The sequence below is a fragment of the Asterias rubens genome, chromosome 12 (genome assembly GCF_902459465.1).
Source record: "Asterias rubens chromosome 12, eAstRub1.3, whole genome shotgun sequence".
NCBI lineage: Eukaryota > Metazoa > Echinodermata > Asteroidea > Forcipulatida > Asteriidae > Asterias > Asterias rubens.
Genome location: NC_047073.1, coordinates 16348351 through 16371540, shown reverse-complemented (window position 1 = coordinate 16371540; position 23190 = coordinate 16348351). Strand labels below are relative to the sequence as shown.

Genomic DNA, 23190 nt, shown 5'->3' with positions numbered 1-23190 from the left:
CCGTCCGCATCGCTAGCCCCCGCATGAGTGGTCCCGCTGAAGGTTGACCATGCCCCAGGACCGTTTAGACCAAGTTTGATTTAGCGTCACGGGAACTCCTGTAAATTACGGAACAATGGGTAGCGATGAGTTCTTTCACGGCCGTTTAGAACCAGTGTCAGATGCAATTGTGCCTGCCATGCAATACTGTCTCCTCCGGACACTTTTGTATATATGCAATCGTGTCCGGGGCTATGCAAAAACCGCCAGTGCATGTACTGAACCTATGTATTATGCAGTATGAATATTCACGTATTTTATGATTGCAGCGAATACCCAACGGCCGAACATTTCCCTTGTCATTCATGACATGGACTTAGCTTACAAAAAAATGCCGGACGTGTTCCGTCGTCCAAGAGCGTTTAATTTAATGCAAGGACAGTTTTGCACGGGGCGGACACAACTGCATATGCAAATGTGTCCGGGCGGACACAATTGCATTATGCAGCAGTGTACGGACGAACACGATTGCATATGCAAATCGTCCGGCAGACATGATTGGCAGACATGATTGCAGTATTGCATAGAGGACATAATTGCATGCGACACCGGCAGGGCTGTTGCCATGTGATAAAGACCCGAGCCAAAAGGCGAGGGCCGGCCTTTATCACACGGCAACGAGGTTTTAATCGGCCGTGAAGGAGCGAGTCACTACTCTTTTATTCCCATTTATAATTATGGCTTTTTGGTTAAAAGGCGAAAAGTAAGAAACTCTGGGCGTGCGCGTATAGTCTTGTTGCAACACGTTCTGGTTTTTATTTCACACACAGCGCGGCCAAATCACCGGCAGCGTCCACATCGCCCGTAACAAGAAACGTCTAATTCCACCAAGACTAGCGCGGAGTATCCGCTCACAACCGGTTATAAACACTGGTCATTATCAAAGGTTTAAACACGGGCCCAACTATGAATACCAAACTGTCTGACGTATTTATGAATGTTACATTATGAAGCCCTTTATACTACAAACAATTCTATTTCTACGCCTTCACAAATTTCACAATGGCCATACCCAACAGATCAATTGTAAACAACAATATGTTTTTACAACGGAAGTTTTTTTTAGGCAAACAACAATAATCAACTCTTTAGGCAAACAATAGTCAATGGCTGCATGCATTTTAAAACAAGGGGCATTTAGTGATACATATATAGCTTGATTACTTTAAAATGCTTTAAAGTTACTCACAATGCCTTTGGCTTCGACACCGCTTATCTTATCCTTGGGTCCGAGATTCCCGGGAGGATTTGCATTGCTGATGGGCCTTAAAACACCCGCCGGACCCCTACCCGTACGTGCTAGACGGGTCGACACGACACATCCTCAACGCTGGCCTAGCTGTCCGCTGGTTCACACCCAAACAGTACCCTTCTCAGCACCCGCAACGCAAATCTCAACCACAATATAAAACCCACTACAAAGGCCTAATAGCCCCAAATGCCTGACGGGACATTCCAACTTGAACTATAGTGATACAATTAATCAAACAATTATTGCTGCCCCAAGGCTCCCATGTAATTGCCTTTTTTCCCTATGGCTCCATGCTGTTACACTACACACGCAACCAATTATTATCAATTTATAAACAGCTAGTTCGTGGAAAGGGTGTCACACATACCCACTCCACTCACCAAAAAAAGAAGACAACTCAACCAAATTTGACTGCTTTACCCCCAAACCCAGTGATCTCTTGATTTAATTGTAGAGCAATTCAGATTCAGGTTATATATATAATTGTGGTACCATCATAATTCACACACAGCCATTCCATTACATGATTCACCACCCGTGACCATTGTTCCACCCATTTATCATCTCCACCACCAACCTTGTGTGAGTAAACAACAAACATCATTCATGCAGAGTGCACCAACTGACCAACTGGACCAACTGTTGCGCCACGTACAGTAGTCGGGTGCCCTCTTGTTACTCAATTATTAATCAACGTCAGTACGTCAGGGGGGACATTGAACAGATCTTCTTTTTTTTTTGAGAAAGGACGATCGTCGCTCTCAACCTTTCCGCTTTTATTTAGTTTATTAAATACTACAGTCTGGGCCAGAGTTCGCTCAACTGTGGTTAACTTTGTTTAACCATTTTGTGCTTGACAATAGATGAAGGATCGTTTTGTCAAACTTATTGTAAGCCCGTACGTTCAGGTTTTAGAATTGTATGCGTCCTGCGTGCACTCTGCAGCTGTGGTTGTTGAAAGTTGAATGCGGTGTTTATTTTGAGTGAAGAGCTCAGGACAACAATGGCTTTGAGTAAAGATGTTGCCGACATTGAGGTATGTCACTCTCATGTTTATTCATACTACTGTTCAAATTAGTTAGAAGTATGTTGGGGATAAGATAGGGTAGTGTTTACTGTGTGTAGCCTATTTATCCATAATTGGGACTTGAACTTTTTTTTGGAGGGGATCCACAAAGACCGCTGGGCTTGTAAACAAAACTTGTAAAAAGTAGCTCAAAAGTTTTAGCTTAATGGTTTAACCATGGAGGTAGAACTAAGTATACCATGGTTTAGCTGTCTTTAGACCAGAGTTTATTTTACAAAATCAAAATGAGTTGAACAAACACTTGCCACTTGGGAGAATATCCGTTTCATTTGTATTGTGAATGTGATACTGACTGCAAGCATACTACCTTTTTGTATTTGTAATGTTAGGATCGGTTAATTGCGATGATCGTAACCCTCCATCCTCCCGACGGTGGGGAGGATGGAGGGTTACCGGGAGGATGGAGGGTGACGATCATTGCAACTATACGATATCGTTTGATTTTAAAGTCAACATTTTTCACAAAGAAAAAAGATATAACTAAGTGAGGTAGCCTATTCAATTGAAAAACACAAGACCACTGGGTTTGTTTGGCTGGAGTTTCCTGCCCAAAGTACGACTATACTCCTCTGAGGCAGCCTGGAGGGATGTACTTATTGGAAGATAGATAGATAGATAGTTGCAATAATCGTAACCCTCCTCCCGATGGCGGAAGGAGGGTTACGATCATTGCAACACTAGGCTCAAAGCTAAAATTATTGGTATGGAACCTACTCCTGGAACTATGATTGAAGTGAGGTTGGTTGTAGCAGAACGAACTTCTATTTTTTTTTTGGACTACCTTGGGCCTAGGCTGCAGTCCAGTGTAAATTTTGAGACTCTATTTATATTGTTTTCTACTTTTCTACTCTGTACTTCTGCATGGTCTTCAATTACAGAGAGATTTATCTTCTGTCACAAAAATGGGACAAAGTGTAAAAAAAGAGGCCAAGATAGGATGTTAACATCAAATCTCCATGGTATACCTTTGAAACTTTGAAGAAAAAAAAAAAAAACGCCCCCAATTTACCCGGCATTGGTGTCGAATTAAAAACAAAACTGTTTTGCTGTTTTGCCATAGAAGGGCTGATGAGTTGTGACTGGAGTGGCTTATCAATCGGTAGAGAATGAATCACCACTAGGCCATATTTACAGATTAGTTTGTTGGGTGAAGATGACTAACATACAGTGACAGCCACTTTGCCAAAAAAGTAAAGTTACTAACAGCGGTAACCAACAGCTAGCTAAAACATTTGATCTGCCTCGTTAGTAAACAACAAATTGCACCCATTGTTAGTTTGCATCATACAAAGCTGTATTTAATACTTCAATTCAATTCCATAAAACCACAAATATGCTTTTATTGTACTTTGCAAACTTTGTATTGTGCTTTGTCCCTGAACATGTAACGCGGTTAACACATGATTAAGTCTATAGAAATATGTCATTTCTGCCTCGACTTTTACTATAGAACCGTTGAATGACACAATTAGTTTAGAATGCGTAGAAATCTACTAAGTACATACGTGCAGGTGTTCCTTTTTTTGTGAGGGTGCGTCTGTACCCGAAAAATGACCTTCAATTTGAAAATCCTTTATCAAAAGGGTAGTAACAGGGTCAAAGAGTGAAGTTTTGGTACATAAACTAAAGCTGCTCTGCTTAGAGTCCATGTTCCACTGGTGAAGACCGTGCTTTAAACAAAACTGCATTGATTGTTGATCACTGATAAATGTATTTTTTCAGAAATGAGGAGGTTTAGGGCCTTCTTATTTGATTTTTTTTTCAAGTAGGAAAGTGCAAGGCTTAGAAGTATTTGCTGGCTTTGTAGTCTAAAAAAAGAAGAAACATTGCAAACAATTGTTGAAAGGATGGTGCAATGACCATGTGTGGAATACATGAAATAGTTACTCATTTTGGAGACAAAAAAAGAGGGCAGGAATGATCTGATGTTTTTTTAACTTGTCCTTATAATATTGTGAACAACACACATTGACTGAAGTAAGTTTATGTGAGGGGGCTGTGTTGTACATGTATGCTGCAGGTATTTCCATTTCAAGTGTCAGCTGATTTCCTGTTTATGGTTGATTTTGTGTGCCAACTGGAGAAACTGGAGAAACACTAACAATATTTATTAAGCCTGGGCAACTAGTGAAATTAACTACTCGCTCAATAAGTCGCGCCTCAAAAAGTTGACTTTGACACTAGGACACTCGTCGCTACTAATTTTTAATTCTCAAGATGCATTCGGGCATTATGTTTGCCGCACGTCAACAGTTTGTGTTTTGTAAGTTAATTATGTTATTGTGAATATTCGTTAACGATGCAATCAGTTCCCCAAACAGGTAGTCGCGACTATTTTTGTAGTATTCGAGGTGACATGATTACCCAAGTACATGAAGTTGAAAAACAGTAGTCACGACTTTACTAAGCAATCAATAGTCGTGTAAACGACACTAGTCACACAAACTGCCCAGACCTAATATTTATGTCAACGCCCAGGTAGTTTCATCTGTTTTTTTATCATCAAATTGCATCTCTGATGCCTGGATATTGTCAATGATTGCCCTTCTTATTCAAAGTCCATATTTATGGACTTTGAATAGGGGCTGCAGTTTATTTGTGATCAAGTTTTCCTTAAATTACAAAAATAGGCCAATACAATTGTTCTCTTTACAAAGTAAGTGAAAAATAAAAATTAGTTTCTAGTGTTGGTGCAGGAGTTTATAGTTATGCCAAGGTAGTCAACTAATAACAATTGCATTGGATTAAAATTAACTTAGTAGTTTGTTTAGTACAAATTATGTGTCTGACGGAGATAAATACTGATTATGTAATACTGTGATTGTTAACTGCCAATTCCTCGAAAGGGGCTATAATGATGTTTGTTTTTTTACACTTAAAATTGATTGGTACCCTGCCAAGGTATGGCTGTTAATGTGTAAAATGAAACTGTATGCAAAAAATGTACAGGTAGGACTGGTTTAACACAGACTCCACTGGCATCCACTGGTTTCTTTTATGGAACTACACAAAAACATTTGATTGAACTGCATAGTGTTACCGAAAAATCTCTTTCATTAAGAATTTACAAGATGAATAAGTTTGGATAATATTTTACAACATTTTCAGCAGGCGTCTGCCCTTAACTTATAAAGCATGTTATACAGTACAATTTGTTCATAGAATCATAGAGCAATAATAGAATGTGTGCCTACAAGGTACTGTACAATGTATGGTCCTAGTGTGAGTAACTCGTCCTAACTGGAGATTAGACTAGTCTTAACTTTTTGTGAAATCCACCCCTTGTCTTTTTACTATACAGGAAGGAAATATGAGAGTTCTAAACCAACTTGACCCTGTGTAGGGCATCAGCAGACATTGTGTTGTCTATTAGAATTTAACCCTTGACCCCTGACCCATTAGTGGGTATCAGGCATACACTAAATGCTATAAACTGAGTTCAACTGCTTGGATGAGTTATTTAGTACAGTAGTAAGATCAGGGTTGCAGCTAGACCAATTTTAGTGGAGGGCAATAAATCAAGGGCAAGCGCTGTTATGGGGCCATGCAATAAGTTGAATTGCCTTTTGACTGTGTTCTTTTCTGTGACATTTGATACTCCGTGTCTCAGATCAATGCACAGTGGACAATATTTTTTAAATCTGTGCTGGGTGGCACAATGTATTTTGCTGAGAGTGCTGGGCAAAAAATGTGAAAGTCACTGTCACACCATGGGAAAAGGACTACATGTAGATCAACTGTTCTGGATTTACAGCACTCTGATCCTTAATACTGAGTCAGGGACACAAAAGAATGATTTTTAGAATAACTGGTTTTGGTCGAACAAATAATAATAATAATAATAATACTCAAAATTTATCTAATTTATTAATGAAAGAGTAAATTCCATTTAAAGTAATTGAAAACTATAACCCAATAAGTACAAATAAATGAGCTAGTATCAGAAAAGGAATAGGTCGACTGTTCTGGATTTATAGCACTGTCATGACTGTGTTATCTTTACGTTACTATGTTAAACCATTCATAATTCAGGTACATATTAATAATTTACAATGGTTTGCATTAAATGATTAGGGCACTTGTACCAGTCACCCAGTGCACTTACTCTGTATTCATGAATTGTTTTTGGTCTTATTTCTTCTGCAGAATCTACTGGTGTTGAACCCTAGAGTATTACATCATGCTAGTCTGGTAACCACCTCAACTACCAAGAAGAATCGCAAACACTGGAAGCGAAATGGACCGACATCATGTGCGGTAAGAACAAAGTCAATTTCTTATTATTAAAAACATACTTTGTTCCAGTAAAGTTTCTTACCCAGTCAATATCTTTACCAATATTTGATGACAAACCTTAAAAAAAGTGACACTCGAAATGCGTTGTCATCAAACTTAATTTGGATATTGACAACAGTTACACTTGAAGGGTATCAAACTTGGCAGTTTACACCATTCTACTCTTAGAATGTGGTTTTTATCATGACTAGCAGGGTGCCGCGCTTTGCGCGGCACCCCGCTAGATGCTGAAAATCCTTTTCACAAATGTTTCGAAATGTAATGTGGGTGAGGGTGTTATACGCCTCTCTTAATATTTATGCATGCGTCATAATTCTAACCCCAAATGAGGCTATGGCGCATATCCGCCACTACTTGCAGTGGCTGCGCCCACAGCCTCGTTTTGGGTTAGATTGACGACGTACCTTAGCACACATATTAAGAGAGACGTATTCGGAGGGACAGAGGTTATAATAACTTTGTATAATTGGGTTGGGAATTGTATTTAAAATGATTGCGGATGTTAAGCTTTAAAGATTCATATAACATTCATAAGATTTCTATACTTTTATTATTTGGGTTGTTTTCTTTGATTCTTTTTTTGGGTCCTTTTCTTTGTGTCTCAAGAAAACATTTATATCAGTGTTTTGCCATTTGTTTCTCTTTATCCATGCCCTTTAAACTAATTTTATGTGTACTTATTTCGACTTGTTTTTTTGTTGATGTTTTGGTGTATAGTTTTGGTAATTCCCAATAAGGGAGCGACTTATTGATATAATGAATGTTTCTTGATATCGATGTTAAAGATGGTAGCGAAAAAGTTCAACTTTATCTGCAAAATTGTATTGAAAATAAAAACATTGAATGATTGGTTGCTAGTTTCGTTGAATTATTGTTTGCTTTATTTCCAATAACGCTACGATTTTAGAATCTTGGGCCCTTTACTTGTGCATCGCAATTTATGGAGTGCCACGTCCCACGATACATATTGTTAAGTTGTTACAGCACTAAATAAAGCGAGTTTTCGGAACATGCTGGGTGTGCCACAAATCTATCTACTGTTTGTTTACCACCGCTTTTTGTTGGTGGTGGGGGGGGGGGGGTAAGAGCGTCAGAGATTATTGGAAGTCCGAGGTTGCGCCACCCCTAAAGTGATCCCACGGCGACCTCCTTCACCAAGCAACAGGTGGCCTGTCTCAAAACCAGACAACACACCACTCACAATACACTGACCAGAATGTAAGGTGAGGTTGGGCTTGATTTCACATGCTTACTTTATTTGTGTAAGCCCCCGCCCCCAACCCCAAAATGTTATTAATTCCCACAGGCTCCGTCCAGCCTATAGCCCTATAGTTACCCAATGTTTCCAAAATTATAAAGCTTCCGTTTGATCCCATCCTTTTATAAATTATTCTCCATTTATAATCTTTCCGTTTGATCCCATCCTTGTCCATTTCTCATGCCGTTTGGAAGTCAATGCTTTTTTATAAATTATTCTCCATTTATTATCTTTTCAACAAATGAGTCACCTGTCAGAAAAATTTATAGGAAGTCTGGTAACAACATCGACCACTGGTTGACATATGGTCACCTGCGAAACATCAATCTGAGTTACTTCATTCATTCTATGCAAATTCGTGAGATTTGTTTCAGTTTTGTCCAGGCACCCAGCCTCTTCGACCCCCTGCGCGGCAATGAATGAACCACTCCGGAGAACCATGCTTAGCACAACACGAAAGTAACCCGACCAAAAAGGGCGGATCGAATGCCGGGTGGGCGGGCAAGGGGCAATGGGTGAACCAATCCGGAGAACCGTCTGCGAAACACTGTCCAATTAGTCGCCTGTCAGAAAGATTTCTAGGAAGTCTGGTAACAACATCGACCAGTGGTTGACACACGGTCGTTGCCCAAACTTCCTCCAATCAGACGACTCGTAAGTGAGAGTTCGGGTCAGGGTTTTGTAGACTTGCAACCCGACGTCTGAAACGACACAATCGTGTTGAATTCCACAACGATGTTGTTGAATTCGGCAAGGATGCCATGCCACTGGACCTTCTAATTTCAATCCAAGATGGCGAGGGATATGCTTTTAATAGTATAGATAAGAATTCTAGGCCCCTATTTTATGGCAAGGGAGTTGATCATAAAATTGAATTTTACCTGGGGCTTTTCTTATAACTGGGGCTTTTCTGTTCATCTTCTGAACACCATCAAATTAAGGCCTATGGGTCACAGTGCTGTTTGCATTGCGGGTCACTTGTTTTCATCAACAGAAAGATATACCAATAAATGATAACTGTATTCAATTTGAATGTTTGAATGTTTTGAACAGACCTGTGGTGACCTTGAGAATAACTTTGATGACATCAAGCATACTACACTAAGTGAGCGGGCTGCCCTGAAAGAAGCAGCAAGATGCCTCAAGTGTGCGGATGCCCCGTGCCAGAAGAGCTGCCCTACACAGCTAGATGTGAAGACATTCATCACAAGCATTGCTAATAAGGTACACAAGTTTTGTGTTTAATAAGCAATAAACCATACAGTGACTTACAACATCTTAATGGTCACACTTAAATAGCACCTCACACAAATTTCCTGAAGTGCTTTAAAACAAAAGAAAAAAGTATTAAATAAAGGGCAATGTTTTTAGCATAGATTTTCAAATGTTTTCACTTGGAGAAGTTTTGATAAAGTTTGGCAAATTATTACAGTGTCGGTGAAGATTGTCAGAGCGAGCTGGCTGTAGAGTTAACCAGTTTTCCCCTAGCTTATTCCAAGCATTTCCAGATCACCAATCAACCTTCTTTTTTTTTGGGGGGGGGGAGGGTAGATTTTTGTTTTCAAAACGAAACCCTGATTAAGTGACATGAAGACAAGAAGGATAATGGTAATTAGCACCGAGGTTTGGGATACTGGATGTATCCAGGAGTCTCAAGCTAAGTACTCAATCTTATTGTTCTGTTTTTGTCTGTCTCTGCTAGAACTACTACGGTGCATCTAAGGCCATTTTCTCTGACAATCTGTTGGGTTTGACGTGTGGCATGGTGTGCCCTACGAGTGACCTTTGCGTTGGTGGCTGTAACCTCCATGCTTCAGAAGAGGGCGCTATTAACATTGGTGGACTGCAGCAGTTTGCAACCGAGGTAAGGGGACAAAAAGCTGTGTGTCGAAAGTTTTACACACAAATTAGTTATGTTTGAAGCTTTGCATGGTATGGATTATAAGAAGTAACTGTTTATAGGATTTGAGGCATTGCATGGTGAGGTATCAATATATATTTGGTTTGCGGTAACACCATGTGTGTATCTACTTGCTAGTAACTGTTTGTTGTCAAACTTACTAGTACAATCGCAATAGTTTGGTCAAATTTGTAATGTAAAACTTGTTCTAAATGTAGCTGAAGATTGTGTAATTCCAAACTGCTTACCAACCAAAAGGATGTATTGACCTCAGCAGAGTCTATCTTGAAGGCTAAATGACACAACACATACACTGGTATACTGGTGTAACAATAGCAATCAGGACTTTTTTGACTTACAGATGTCCTCACATTGTTTTTTACAGTGTTGAAGAATAGGATTGTCCTTGATAAGAGTATAAAACAAAGGAATGTCAACACAGTGACTGCAACAGAAAAATGGTTGTGTTTTTTAAAACCATATCCCCTTGCCCATCCACAGATCTTCAAAGCTATGAAGATTCCTCAGATTCGTAACCCATCCCTCCCGCCTCCAGACCAGCTTCCTGAGAGCTTCAACTCCAAGATAGCTCTCCTAGGCTGCGGACCAGCCAGTATTAGCTGTGCCACCTTCCTTGCTCGTTTGGGCTACTCTGACGTCACCATCTTCGAGAAAGAAGATTTCATCGGTGGTTTGAGCTCCTCTGAGATTCCTCAGTTCCGCTTGGCTTATGATGTGGTTTCCTTTGAAGTGGACTTGATGAAAGATCTTGGAGTCAAGGTGGGTTTTAAGACAAAAGTCAAGATTTTGTTAAGACAAGTCTTGCCATTAGCCCTCTTAGCCCCAATGGCGACTTCAGTTGACTGCGCAATTGTTACAGCCAACCCATTGGGTTTCTGGTTGCAGAAAGTGATGTAGAAGTAAATAAGCACTGAAGCCATCCTAGATTATATTTACAAAATAATACAATTTGTTTACAAAACAATTCCTCTGATATAACTTTTATGAGGTATTTGTAGTGGCCACCATTTTAACTACAGAGTTCACACATTAAATAATTTGTCTTGGTTTATGCCAAAAATGAATGTATTTCGTGCAAACAATTTAATGTGTTAGTATTTGAATAATTCTTTTTCTCATTGGATAATAGGTTGAACATGGCAAAAGTCTTGGTGGAAATGGCCTGACTGTTGAATCCTTGAAGGAGTCTGGGTACGAGGCTGTCTTCTTGGGTATTGGACTACCAGAGGCTAAGCGTATAGCAGTCTTTGATGGCCTGACTCTGGAGCAGGGGTTCTATACCTCTAAGGATTATCTTCCTGTTGTATCCAAAGCCAGTAAAGCAGGTAAGTGGTATGCATTCTGCAGGAAATATTTGTGCTATCACATAGTTTTAGCCAATGATTTTATGTTCCGACACGCTGTATGTTCCGCAGTGTTATTTACCAACCATTGGAAGGGTGGCTTTGGAGGGTTTGCAATTTCATAGCGCTGTTTAACAGTAAGCAAAAGTTCATACTTTTATAGCAGAAGAATGTGCCTAAGCCAAAGTGTATTTCACAGGTAAGCAAGGAAAATAGCACGTTCACCATGAATTAACATTGCTACGTCATTCATTTGTTTACAATAACAAACTAAAGGTTACATGTAGCGTGCCTATTTCTGTGGTTATGGTTAGCATCACTACAGTAAGCACAAAATGGGCCATTAAGCAGGTCTATGAAATTAGGCCCAGATTTCAAGAGGTTTAATACTAACTGACTCCTCTGATTTGACACCTAAGGTATGTGTTCTTGCAAGTCTCAACTTCCAAAACTCCACGGTAATGTCATTGTTCTCGGTGCTGGTGACACTGCCTTTGACTGTGCCACATCGGCCCTTCGCTGTGGAGCTAAACGTGTCTACATTGTCTTCCGTAAGGGCTTCACGACTATCAGGGCTGTACCAGAAGAGGTTTGTTGTGTATTTCTTGTGTGGACCCCCCCCCCCTCGGATTGGCAGCATGGCCCTTCCATGGCAGAACAGCCTAACCCAAAAATATTGTCTCTTAAATAAGATATCATTTTTCGAGTTAGGAATCTTCCTCACTGTGACAAAGTCCAACATCATTAAAGGAACTAACTATCAAACTTGTTTAATTTTGTATACTGTGATCTTAAGTGTAATTCTATGAGCCGTTCATTCTTGTAGATGGAACTTGCCAGGGAGGAGAGATGTGAGTTCATGCCATTCCTGTCTCCAAGGAAGGTCATCTTGAAGGCTAATCGGATCACTGGGCTGGAGCTGTGTCGTACTGAACAAGATGACAATGGGAAATGGGTGGAAGATGAGGAACAGACTGTCCGTCTGAAGGCTGATTTCATTATCTCTGCGTTTGGCTCTACACTCCTTAACGAACAAGGTACTAGACTTATAGAGAGTTAAATGACTGTTCTAGCCAAGAATGAAGTTTCAGTTTTAGTTTTAGACAAACCTCAAAGAATTATTCCAGGGAAAACCCACGCAGTCAGTTAGGGACTGAAAACTCAATTCACATAATGCCCCCGGCGTGATTCCTACCGGGGTCCTAGAGGTGTTAGGCTAGGAAAGATTCCACTACACAACCTCACCATCCACACATTGCACTTATTGTACACTACACGTTGTAGAAACACAGTCGTACTTTCATTATTCTTGCAGTGAAATCAGCCATGGCCCCCATCAAGTTCAATTCCTGGGGTCTACCAGAGATTAGTCCAGACACTATGCAGAGCAGTGAGCCATGGGTGTTTGGTGGTGGTGATATAGCTGGACAGGCTAACACTACTGTAGAATCAGTCAACGATGGTAAAACTGCTGCCTGGTTCATGCATAAATACCTACAGGTGAGAAGAATAATAATAATAATAGTGGCTTTTTATATAGCACACATAATCCATCACTCAGTGACGCCCAAGGTACTTCAATATACAGTTTTTTCCTGCAAGGTATGTGGACTCTGTTTGATTTATGAGATCTACTCCTTTTACATAGCACCATGTAATGGTTTACAAGGTGCTATGGCGCAATATGCAGCCAATCAAACCAGGAACAGTGGGCGAACCCCTTCCCTTTTTGATTAGTGCGCTGGGTTCTTTTACGTGCGTTACACAACACATGGGACCAACGGCTTTACGTCCCAACCAGAGGACAAAGCATCACGGTTAATTTTCTTGCTTAAGGACACAGGTGTCGGAGAAGCGAACTTCATCACTGTACAAGTCAAGAACCCCATAAGTCATTTTGAGATATGGCGGACATTACCAGAGCATTGTTTGGGTAAATATGTCTTTGTGCACTCGAGCCAAACAATGCACTGATGTAAAGTCCACCAGACCTAAAGGAAGGCTAATGGGAGTAAAACAAGTAAGGAATTTCAGTTTTAGATGAGGAAAGAAAAAAACCCAGAATTGTTGTTAAGGAAAAACCCATGCAATCAGGTAGGGGCTGAAAACCCACTCCGCATAGTGCCCCCTGTGGATTTGAACCAGGGTCCTAGAGATAGAAGGCATGGAAAGAAACACTACACCACTCTGATGTATGATTGCATTCTCTTACATATGCCAACAAGTTTTATCTATAACAGAAGTTTTTTCGTGTTAATCTTTTTCCAGTCCCTACACGGTCTTCCTGTCCAAGCCATCCCTAAGCTTCCCAAATTCTACACCCCAATCGACACCGTTGACATCAGCATGGAGGTTTGTGGGATGAAGTTTGAGAACCCCTTTGGCCTGGCTAGTGCCCCACCCACCACATCAGCGGCCATGATACGACGAGCCTTCGAGGCAGGTTGGGGATTCGCTGTCACGAAAACCTTCACCATGCTCAAAGTAAGTATTGGTTTTCCGTCCTGATTGAGTTTAAACTCATCAACATGTAGAACACATTTGTAAACATTTGTATTATTTCATTATTATCGTAGTTACTTTTTATTCAAGTAGAGTGTGATTCTTTGAGCTATAGAGCACGGTATTCTGTGGTTAGCAGTGCCATGAAATCATGAATAGACAGTTTCCATTCCACGGTGTCATAGTCAAGCAGAGTAGCGACAAAGTATTTTGCCTTGTATGGTACAAGCATCAGATTCGATTTGAATCATATCGACACCCCTATGTGGACACTAATATGAAATCATTTAGCAGAACAAGGGATAATGTAGGGTTAATACACTTTCAATTTGTATTTTTTTCTCAGGACATTGTGACCAACGTGTCTCCTCGCATTGTTCGGGGCACCACATCCGGCCATATGTTTGGCCCTGGTCAGGGTTCCTTCCTAAACATTGAGCTGGTCAGTGAGAAGACCGCTACCTACTGGTGCCAGAGTGTCCGAGAACTTAAAGATGACTTCCCGGAAAAGATTGTCATTGCTAGCATCATGTGCAGCTTTAATAAGGAAGATTGGGTTACACTGGCTAAAATGGCTGAGGTAATAAACTGTACTGTTTGGTACAAATTACCCATTTGACACACCCTCTTTTCCATCTTGACCGGTGCCTTTGAATGGTTTTACACCAGATTTAGTGCGCCTTCCTTTATAAATGCTGTGTAATTATTATTATTAATTATAATGTACATCTGGGCTTTATTTTACTAAAGATTGATCTTGACTGCAAGTATAAGTCTTTACTGCTGTTAAATCAAAATGTGATGTCACGATGCATTCAGTATAGCAATACTGACAACTCATCTTAAGATTAATCATGGGTGGTGGGTTACACTGGCTAAAATGGCTTAGGTAAAAAAACTGTGTATTACTAGGTTGGTTCAAGTTAACCACTTGATGCTCGTAATGTACACCCGGGCTCAATTACACAAAGAGCAAAGAGCAAAGATTGGTCTAAACTGGGTTCCTGTAGGTTGAGGGTGAGGAAAGATACCACTATGCCAACCCTTCTGCCTTTTAGTTTGATAGATGAAACAACTTCACTAGGGACAAACAATATTAGAGACTTGTGTAGAAATAAAACAAAATTCAATGAAATAGGTACACCCAACATATCAAAATCTGTTTGCCTACATTCAGTGAATTATTTTCTCTTTTGTTTAGGATCATGGAGCTGATGCCCTTGAGTTGAACCTGTCCTGCCCCCATGGTATGGGGGAGAGGGGCATGGGTCTCGCCTGTGGCCAAAACCCTGAGCTGGTGCTAAACATCTGCCGCTGGGTCCGGGAGACCGTCAAGATTCCATTCTTTGCCAAGTTGACCCCAAATGTGACTTCCATTGTTGAGATAGCTCGTGCAGCTAAAGATGGTAGGTTATATTTCTATAGAGAAAGTCATCACTTTGTGAACCCCAAAAGGGAAGGTGTAACAAACTTTCAATTAAAGAATATAGTAAATGGTCTGACGTTACGACTCTTTAGCAGAGTCTTTCTCAAAGGCTAAAACTTTTGAATTCTCTATTTTGTTATGGTGGAATTGTTTCCAGGTTTCCTCAGGCTTGCGAGCTTCAGTGATTAAGTTCACTTAAGAGGCATCCTTGGTTTCATTACAAGATATATAACAATGCTATATCAACTTGTGATGCAATTCCCTTAATACATATTAAGTTTGGTCATCTGGCAGTAATTTACAACTTTAAATGCATGACATTACATGGATTTGATACAGGACACTGCAATGGTTCAGAGGAAGGTGTATGTTTGGTATAAACTCTTAAAATAAATGACAATAAAAATCTTGGGTTAGAAGCCTGCAGCAGTGTTTGATAGTATAAAGCATTTCAAGAAACATTTCACTTCAAAGTAATGCGGTTGTGTAAAAATATGTCAGTTTTTCTGACACAAAATTTGAATCTGAGAAACTTTACATAGTAACACTTCTCAGTTTTTAAAATCCTATTAGGGATTAGTCTCCCTGCATGGTCACTGTGCATATTCGCTCTGGATTATCTGGATATCTCAAAAACGCGACCACCATCTACATTTATCGGATTAAAATAATTGGAACAGTGGCAAAAACCAAAGGTAAACTTCATTTTTGTTTGATTTGTATCTAGGGGGTGCCGATGGTGTTACAGCCACCAACACTGTCTCTGGTCTGATGGGATTAAAGGGTACATCCAGCGCCTGGCCTGCTGTGGGTAAAGAGCAACGGACAACATACGGTGGTGTATCTGGTAACGCTATCCGACCTATCGCTCTTCGTGCAGTGTCTGCCATCGCTAACGCACTACCTGGTTTCCCTATACTGGCCACTGGGGGGATTGACTCTGCTGATGCAGGCATGCAGTACTTGCATGGTGGAGCTGTGGCACTTCAGGTTTGCTAGTTAACATATCATGAATATTCATCTTTCAATTACTCACTACCTGGTTTCCCTATACTGGCCACTGGGGGGATTGACTCTGCTGATGCAGGCATGCAGTACTTGCATGGTGGAGCTGTGGCACTTCAGGTTTGCTAGTTAACATATCATGAATATTCATCTTTCAATTACTCACTACCTGGTTTCCCTATACTGGCCACTGGGGGGATTGACTCTGCTGATGCAGGCATGCAGTACTTGCATGGTGGAGCTGTGGCATTTCAGGTTTGCTAATTACCATATCATGAATATTCGTCTGAGTTTACAGTGTTAGACAAAACACTTAATTATCTTGCATCTTTTGGTTTTAAAATTTGGTTCCACAGTCTTATAGGTACACATGTATCATCCACTAGGAGTGCCCAGCTGGTAGAGCAGTATGTCATTGTTTGTTTTGTCTGTGTTGTCCTTCTTTCGGCTTCTCTGTTTGTTTGTTTGTTTGTTTGTTTGTTTGTTTGTTTGTTTGTTTGTTTGTTTGTTTGTTTGTTTGTTTGTTTGTCTGTCTGTCTGTCTGTCTGTCTGTCTGTCTGTCTGTCTGTTTGTTTGTTTGTTTGTTTGTTTGTTTGTTTGTCTGTATATAGGCTGTTGTCTACGAGCCTCAGCTTACTCTAACAGCCTTATGGTCTCACTCCTCTCTTGTACATAGTTCATTCCTAGTTATCTATTTATTATTTGCTTTAACAATATATTCATTTTGTATACTTAGATGCGCTTTTGATTTTGTTACCTTTCTATATACTGATCAATTCTTATATTGAACTATTTTTCAAAAAAGAGTATGGAATAAACGTCATATTGAATTGAATTGAATGCACTGATGTCCCAAATGTTACGTCGTAGCCACGACACGCCACGCCATGCATTGGCTCAATATTGTTAGTTTTCCTTTGTAAATCCTGTGATGTAATGATTGTTTTATTATGTTGATTTGACTCCATCAGGTTTGCAGTGCCGTACAGAACCAGGACTTTACTTTGATTGAGGACTACGTGACCGGACTCAAGACTCTGCTCTATCTGGAGAGCATTGGAGCATTTGAGGATTGGGACGGTCAGAGTCCACCGACTGCCAGACACCAGAAGGGAAAACAAGTTCCTAAAGTTAGCGACATGGTGGGCAAGGTAGAATGAGACCCTCTGTTTAATGTGAATAATAATCAAGATTTATTATGAGTACATATCCACCCTGCTGGGTGTTCAAGGCACAGTAAAACAAAAAACAAAGCGTAATAATCAAGATTTATTATGAGTACATATCCACCCTGCTGGGTGTTCAAGGCACAGTAAAACAAAAAACAAAGCGTAATAATAAAGATTTATTATGAGCACATATCCACCCTGCTGGGTGTTCAAGGCACAGTAAAACAAAAAACAAAGCGTAATAATAAAGATTTATTATGAGTACATATCCACCCTGCTGGGTGTTCAAGGCACAGTAAAACAAAAAACAAAGCGTAATAATAAAGATTTATTATGAGTACATATCCACCCTGCTGGGTGTTCAAGGCACAGTAAAACAAAAAACAAAGCGTAATAATAAAGATTTATTATGAGTACATATCCACCCTGCTGGGTGTTCAAGGCACAGTAAAACAAAAAACAAAGCGTAATAATAAAGATTTGTTATGAGCACATATCCACCCTGCTGGGTGTTCAAGGCACAGTAAAACAAAAAACAAAGCGAAAGAAAAACACACACAACAAAATTAGTCCTTAAAAATCTGGAACATAAGATAAGTTTTGAGAAGAGATTTGAATGTTGTGGTACAAAGACAAGACCTAAGATTAAGTGGTAGAGAGAACCAGATGCATGGTGCAGCTGCTAGTCTGGAACATTTGATTTGTGTGGACAGATATTCTGGCTTTGAATCCTGAGTAGACCAACAATGATACTTGGATTGTTGTGGTCCATATTCAAGTTCTACCTGCCGGTTGATCTTGTGGGTTCGAGTCCTACCCTGAACTTTCTCGATGCTTGTATCATTGAGTGCCATATTTAATTATTACTTGTTGCAAATATTGCAGATTTGATTCCTGCCTTGACCAATAGTGATACCATGGAGGTAGAATTGCTGGTTGTTTGGTTATAATCCTAACTCATGTTGTTGTTTATGTTAACCAGCATCTTCCATCCTTTGGACCGTATCAACAAGAGCGTATACGTATATTGGCCCAGCATAAGAGAAAGCTGGACCTGTTGGATCCTTCTCTTGAACCTGAAGATCCACGGACTATCAGTAAACCCAAGAAATCTGTCCCTAATGTCAAGGTAAGTCAAGACATTCATGAATCATTTCTCAGGTTTCTAAGGTTTGTTGGTTTTTAGTTCAGGTATGCTGTGGCCAGAGATGAGGTTGGTACCTTCTGTTACCTCACTAAACATGAATAGATTCAATGTTTGTTGGAAAACAAAATGCCCTTGTGTAGAATTGTGAGTTTCAGATAACTGAGAAAGGCTCTCAGATTCAAATTTGTTGGTGAAAAATTACCTCTTTCTCTAAGACTAGATTGCATCAAAGGGTGTCATTTCTAACTATGTTATTAATGTAATATACTATTATTTCTTTGCTAGCCGAGTCTTTCTTTATGGATTGAAAAATAGCATATTGTTTCAGCAACCATATTGGTCTTTCCAAATTGTAATAACATTACATGTACATAATGATTGATATTGGTTCTCACCAGGTTCCTGGTTTGATTGGCAGCATATTGCGCCACAGCATATGTTAAAGGAGTAGATGTCATAGTTCAATCTTACTCCCACATGTTAAAGCGCCAGGAGCGTCACTGAGTGACGGATATGCGCGCTAGATAAGAAGCCACTAATATGTTTTCATGATGAATAAATAAATCTAATATAATCTAATCCCAGGATGTTATTGGCGCTGCTCTAGACCGCATCGGCAGCTACGGTGACCTGGACAATAAACAACAAGTGGTGGCGCTCATCGATGAAGAAATGTGCATCAACTGCGGCAAATGCTACATGACTTGTAACGATAACGGATACCAGGCTATCACCTTTGACCCTAAGACCCATCTACCACATGTAACAAAGGACTGCACTGGTTGTACGCTATGCGTCAGTGTCTGTCCGATCATAGATTGTATTACTATGACTAAGAGAGACAGGCCCTATGTGCCGAACCGAGGTGTTCCTATGAGTCAGTCAGTTTAAAATGACAATATGGAGCATTTGTATAGCGCTAGGCGAAAAAGAACAGAGCGCTTTTAAGGAGACAAGAATAAAAACAAAACAACAAACTGAAGTGCCATATAAAAATACTCTGAGCAAAAAGTAAGGTACAACATTGGTTTACAGAAAAATTATCACATCCTCAGGTTTTCAAGAGATGGTACTAGATAGAATGGTGCAGTTTTTATTTTCAGATTTAAAAAATATATAATTTCTACGACTCGTGCAAAAGACTTGCTTGGTGGCATTCCTTTTGCTGAGAGAAATTTTTCCGTTTTCAACTAGGTGAAAATGATTTGAGAAGCAAAATAATCTTTGGGTGAAATGACATTGAAAGTTACAAGTTTTTGAGCTAATCAAGGATTTAAATCCTATATAAATGTAGATAATTATACATGTATACAATAAATCTAATATTTGAAAATTGAATTTCAAAAGGTGGTAGAGTTTTTTGAGAAATGGCCAAAAATCTAGAGCAGTTGTGTCCAAGCAGGAAGAACACTCAGACAAACTTTACTGAGATTGAAATGTTTCTGAATCTCTAAAACCACATTCCTTTAAAGGAAATGTTTCTCAAAATGTTATACATTGTCTTGGTGCAAGACGTTTCTCGTTTTCCTTTCACGCACAGCGCGGCCATCTCACAAACAGCGCCCGCAACGAGTCACCTGACTTAGTCCACCCACAATGGACCAAGACGTTTCTCGCAGGGCGGTGGGTAGACTAAGTCAGGTGAGTCGTTGTTGGTGAGATGGCCGCGCTGTGCGTGAAAGGAAAACGAGAAACGTCTTGCACCAAGACTTTGTAATACATTGTCAACAATAAAATGTGTGTTTAATAATATAAATTGTGTTAATGATAAAGTATGCAGTGATTACAATTATAATGTTGAAAGATTTGTCAAAGAAGTTTATATTGCCATGAGATTAAAAAAATAAAAACGAAGTCGGAGAAGTTTTACTTTAAACAAATTATAAGACATATGAATATTAAGCCTTGATTCAGTATTAACTTGTTTAATTCAGTATTGCACATAAATTATGTGGTAATTGCTACTACTTTATTAACTTCCATCATTTATATAAATTAAAATTGTGAATCCATTATTTTTGTAATACACGTCAAAGTTTATGGATACTTTTGTGCTTAGGTATAAATCCCAGCTTGGAGCGACTGATATAGTGTGTGTTTACTTGAGCAAGACACTTAACCATGATTGCTTCATCCTTAAGATGGGGTGTAAAGACGTTGGGCCCGTGTGTTTGCCCGAAGGGGATCGCCCCGGTGTTCCTGGTTTGATTGGCAGCATATTGTGCCAAAGCACCTTTTAAAACATTACATGGTACTATGTTAAAAGGAGTAGGTACCATACCTCTAATACAGACTGTTGAAGCTTATCCACTAGCTAGTGTCAAATACCGGAAATGCTGAAGAGCATAGAGAAACTCCTACTTATTTCTCGGGATTTGTTTGATTTATTGTATTTAAAGTTGCTTCCATGATAACATTTAACACTGCTTCCAAATACTTCACATTAGAGTTAAGAACCTATGGTATTATGTTGATATTTGTGTCAGTAAACTCACAGGCAGTAACACCCTGAACCAAACGTTTATACCTCATGAATTTTTGATCAGATAAGGAAGATCCCATTAAAGACTGCTCTTTCCGAAACCATGGAGTACCAACCTGAATTTCTCATAGCAACACGTCTTTGTTGAATACGTGATTCACATAATGAATATTCATTTGGTGTGCGGTAAAACCATGTGTGTATCTAACTCTTCAGGTTGATTATGTTCTTAAGAAAACTGTCTGGCTTTAAATTCTACTACCGCGGAGTAGATTTTCTGAAAAGAGTGAGTTAAAAGCCATATTCTTCCTAAACCAAAATCCTTGCTACCCAAGGATCTGCAACAATATCCTTAATCTCGAAAATATTTTTGTTCACTACAGACCAACTTGGTCTTAAAGGCTCATATTTCCTGGTTAAACTATTTCCCATCCACACCATGTTTATAATAACAACGGTGGAAATAGTACAGCACAGTTACAATAATTGGAATCGTCGAAACGTTTCGACCAATTTAGAACTGACTCCGCGGCAGTACAGTTAATTACGATCCTATAAGCTAAAGTAGTAGTCCAGTCGAATTTCTATACCATCCGCCCTGATAATAGTTAAAAAGCAGGACAGTTCTTTTTAGAACTGAGAAGTCTCCTGAACCTCTGATTATCTACTCCGCTGCAGTTGAATAAAACAAGACAGTTCCCTAAGAACAACTCTACCTGGCAAGTAGATACACACATCATGTGTGTGGTGTTACCGCAAACCAAATATACATTGATACTTCACCATGCAATGCCTCAAATCCTATATGATTGGAATCGTATTAATACAATACATTTCTCAATTTGCAACAAGTGAACAGAAACAACGTCACTGGATGGGACAGCACCAACTTTTACTGTCCTAATTGTCTGCAAATCATGTAAAGTTTTCGCTTTAGAAAACAACCAATGATTCTTAGCTCTATGCGTAGATAGGAGCCATATATGAACACCGGTACATGAAATGTGTGCTTAAAGCCATTGGACCCTTCCGGTATAGAAAAAAAGAAAAAAGTTCACAGATTTACAAATAACTTACAGGGTTTACAGAAGGTAGTGGTGAAATACTTCTCTTGAAATATTATCCCATGAAATGCTTTACTTTTTGAGAAAACCGTTACGGATTTATTTCAAACACATGTTATGACACGGTTTGTTATTTGATATAGAAGTTGTGATACACGAAGTGTGGGCCTTGGACAATACTGTTTACCGAAAGGGTCCAATGGCTTTAAGTACCGCTAAAATTGTGTTGACATCGAACCATAGAGTAAGGACAGAGAAAATGATCGTTAGAATTCTATATTTCAATAGCACTGTAATTTTAATATATTTTTTCGTGATGTAGTTAAACACCATAATAAAAAAAGTATTGCAGTTCATCAAATTTTTATTAGTTAGGTTGTCAATAAACAGATTTATTATAGTGCCTTGTATTATGTTTACTTTGTCTTCCCAGTTTTTTATGTAATGTACTCTCAAGAATCTAAGATCCGCACATGTCCGCTTAATTATTATGGGTTAGTAGTACTAGTTAAAATGATTGTGACCCTCAAGTACAGAATCTCTTTTGAGCCTATATCGTTCTTCTCCAAACCAACACATCCTGAATACTTCCTCATACTTCCTATTTTTGACACCACAAATTCGCAATGTACTTTAGTCAACTCCTGCGAAATATTCGCAGCAAACGGAGCTCAGGTGTCAAAATTCATATCGGATTCCTTTCGCAGGAAAAATGAACCAGTCTTTTGAAGAGAAAATTAGGTCTGAAGGTACCTAGGGTGTGGAGGAGAAAAGGAAGAAATGTTTCACATGTAGAAGAAAACTCCAAAGGAAAACCCACATTATCTGGGCTCAATTTCATGGCTTTGCTTACCGCAGAATACTGCGCTTACAATAATGATTCCCTGCTTACATGCAAGCACCTGCGCTAGCCTTTTTGTAAGCGTCTTGTAAACGTGGAGTACGCACGCGCGCAGAAGCCTTAATTCGCCGCTAACCCGTGAAATATGATTGCCGAAAGCGCCGATTCTGTGCTTACTGTTAGCAGAGCTATAAAATTGGGCCAAATCCGGACTAAAAGCCCAATTCACGTGCAAGTGGCGTTTTTTTTATTTTATTGTTTGGGGGGTAATGAAACCAAGAAAGACACCTAGTGTGTGGAGAAAAGGAAGAAATGATTTAGAGTTCGAAGTAAAAATCCGTAAGGAAAACCCAAGTTA

The 23190-nt window shown here is 39.5% G+C and overlaps 1 protein-coding gene across 1 annotated transcript; it reads left to right on the top strand.

Annotated features, from left to right (window-relative positions):
- The first annotated feature begins 1933 nt into the window (after positions 1-1933).
- On the top strand, positions 1934-21510 carry LOC117297510 (dihydropyrimidine dehydrogenase [NADP(+)]-like). Its single transcript, XM_033780586.1, has 16 exons — positions 1934-2327; positions 6525-6635; positions 8986-9156; positions 9635-9796; positions 10334-10612; positions 10983-11178; positions 11616-11785; positions 12023-12233; positions 12512-12696; positions 13465-13680; positions 14045-14278; positions 14900-15104; positions 15852-16114; positions 17101-17280; positions 18281-18427; positions 19031-21510. Exons 1-16 carry the CDS (start codon positions 2295-2297, stop codon positions 19334-19336), a joined length of 3069 nt encoding a protein of 1022 aa, XP_033636477.1. The 5' UTR covers positions 1934-2294; the 3' UTR covers positions 19337-21510.
- The last annotated feature ends 1680 nt before the right edge of the window (positions 21511-23190 follow it).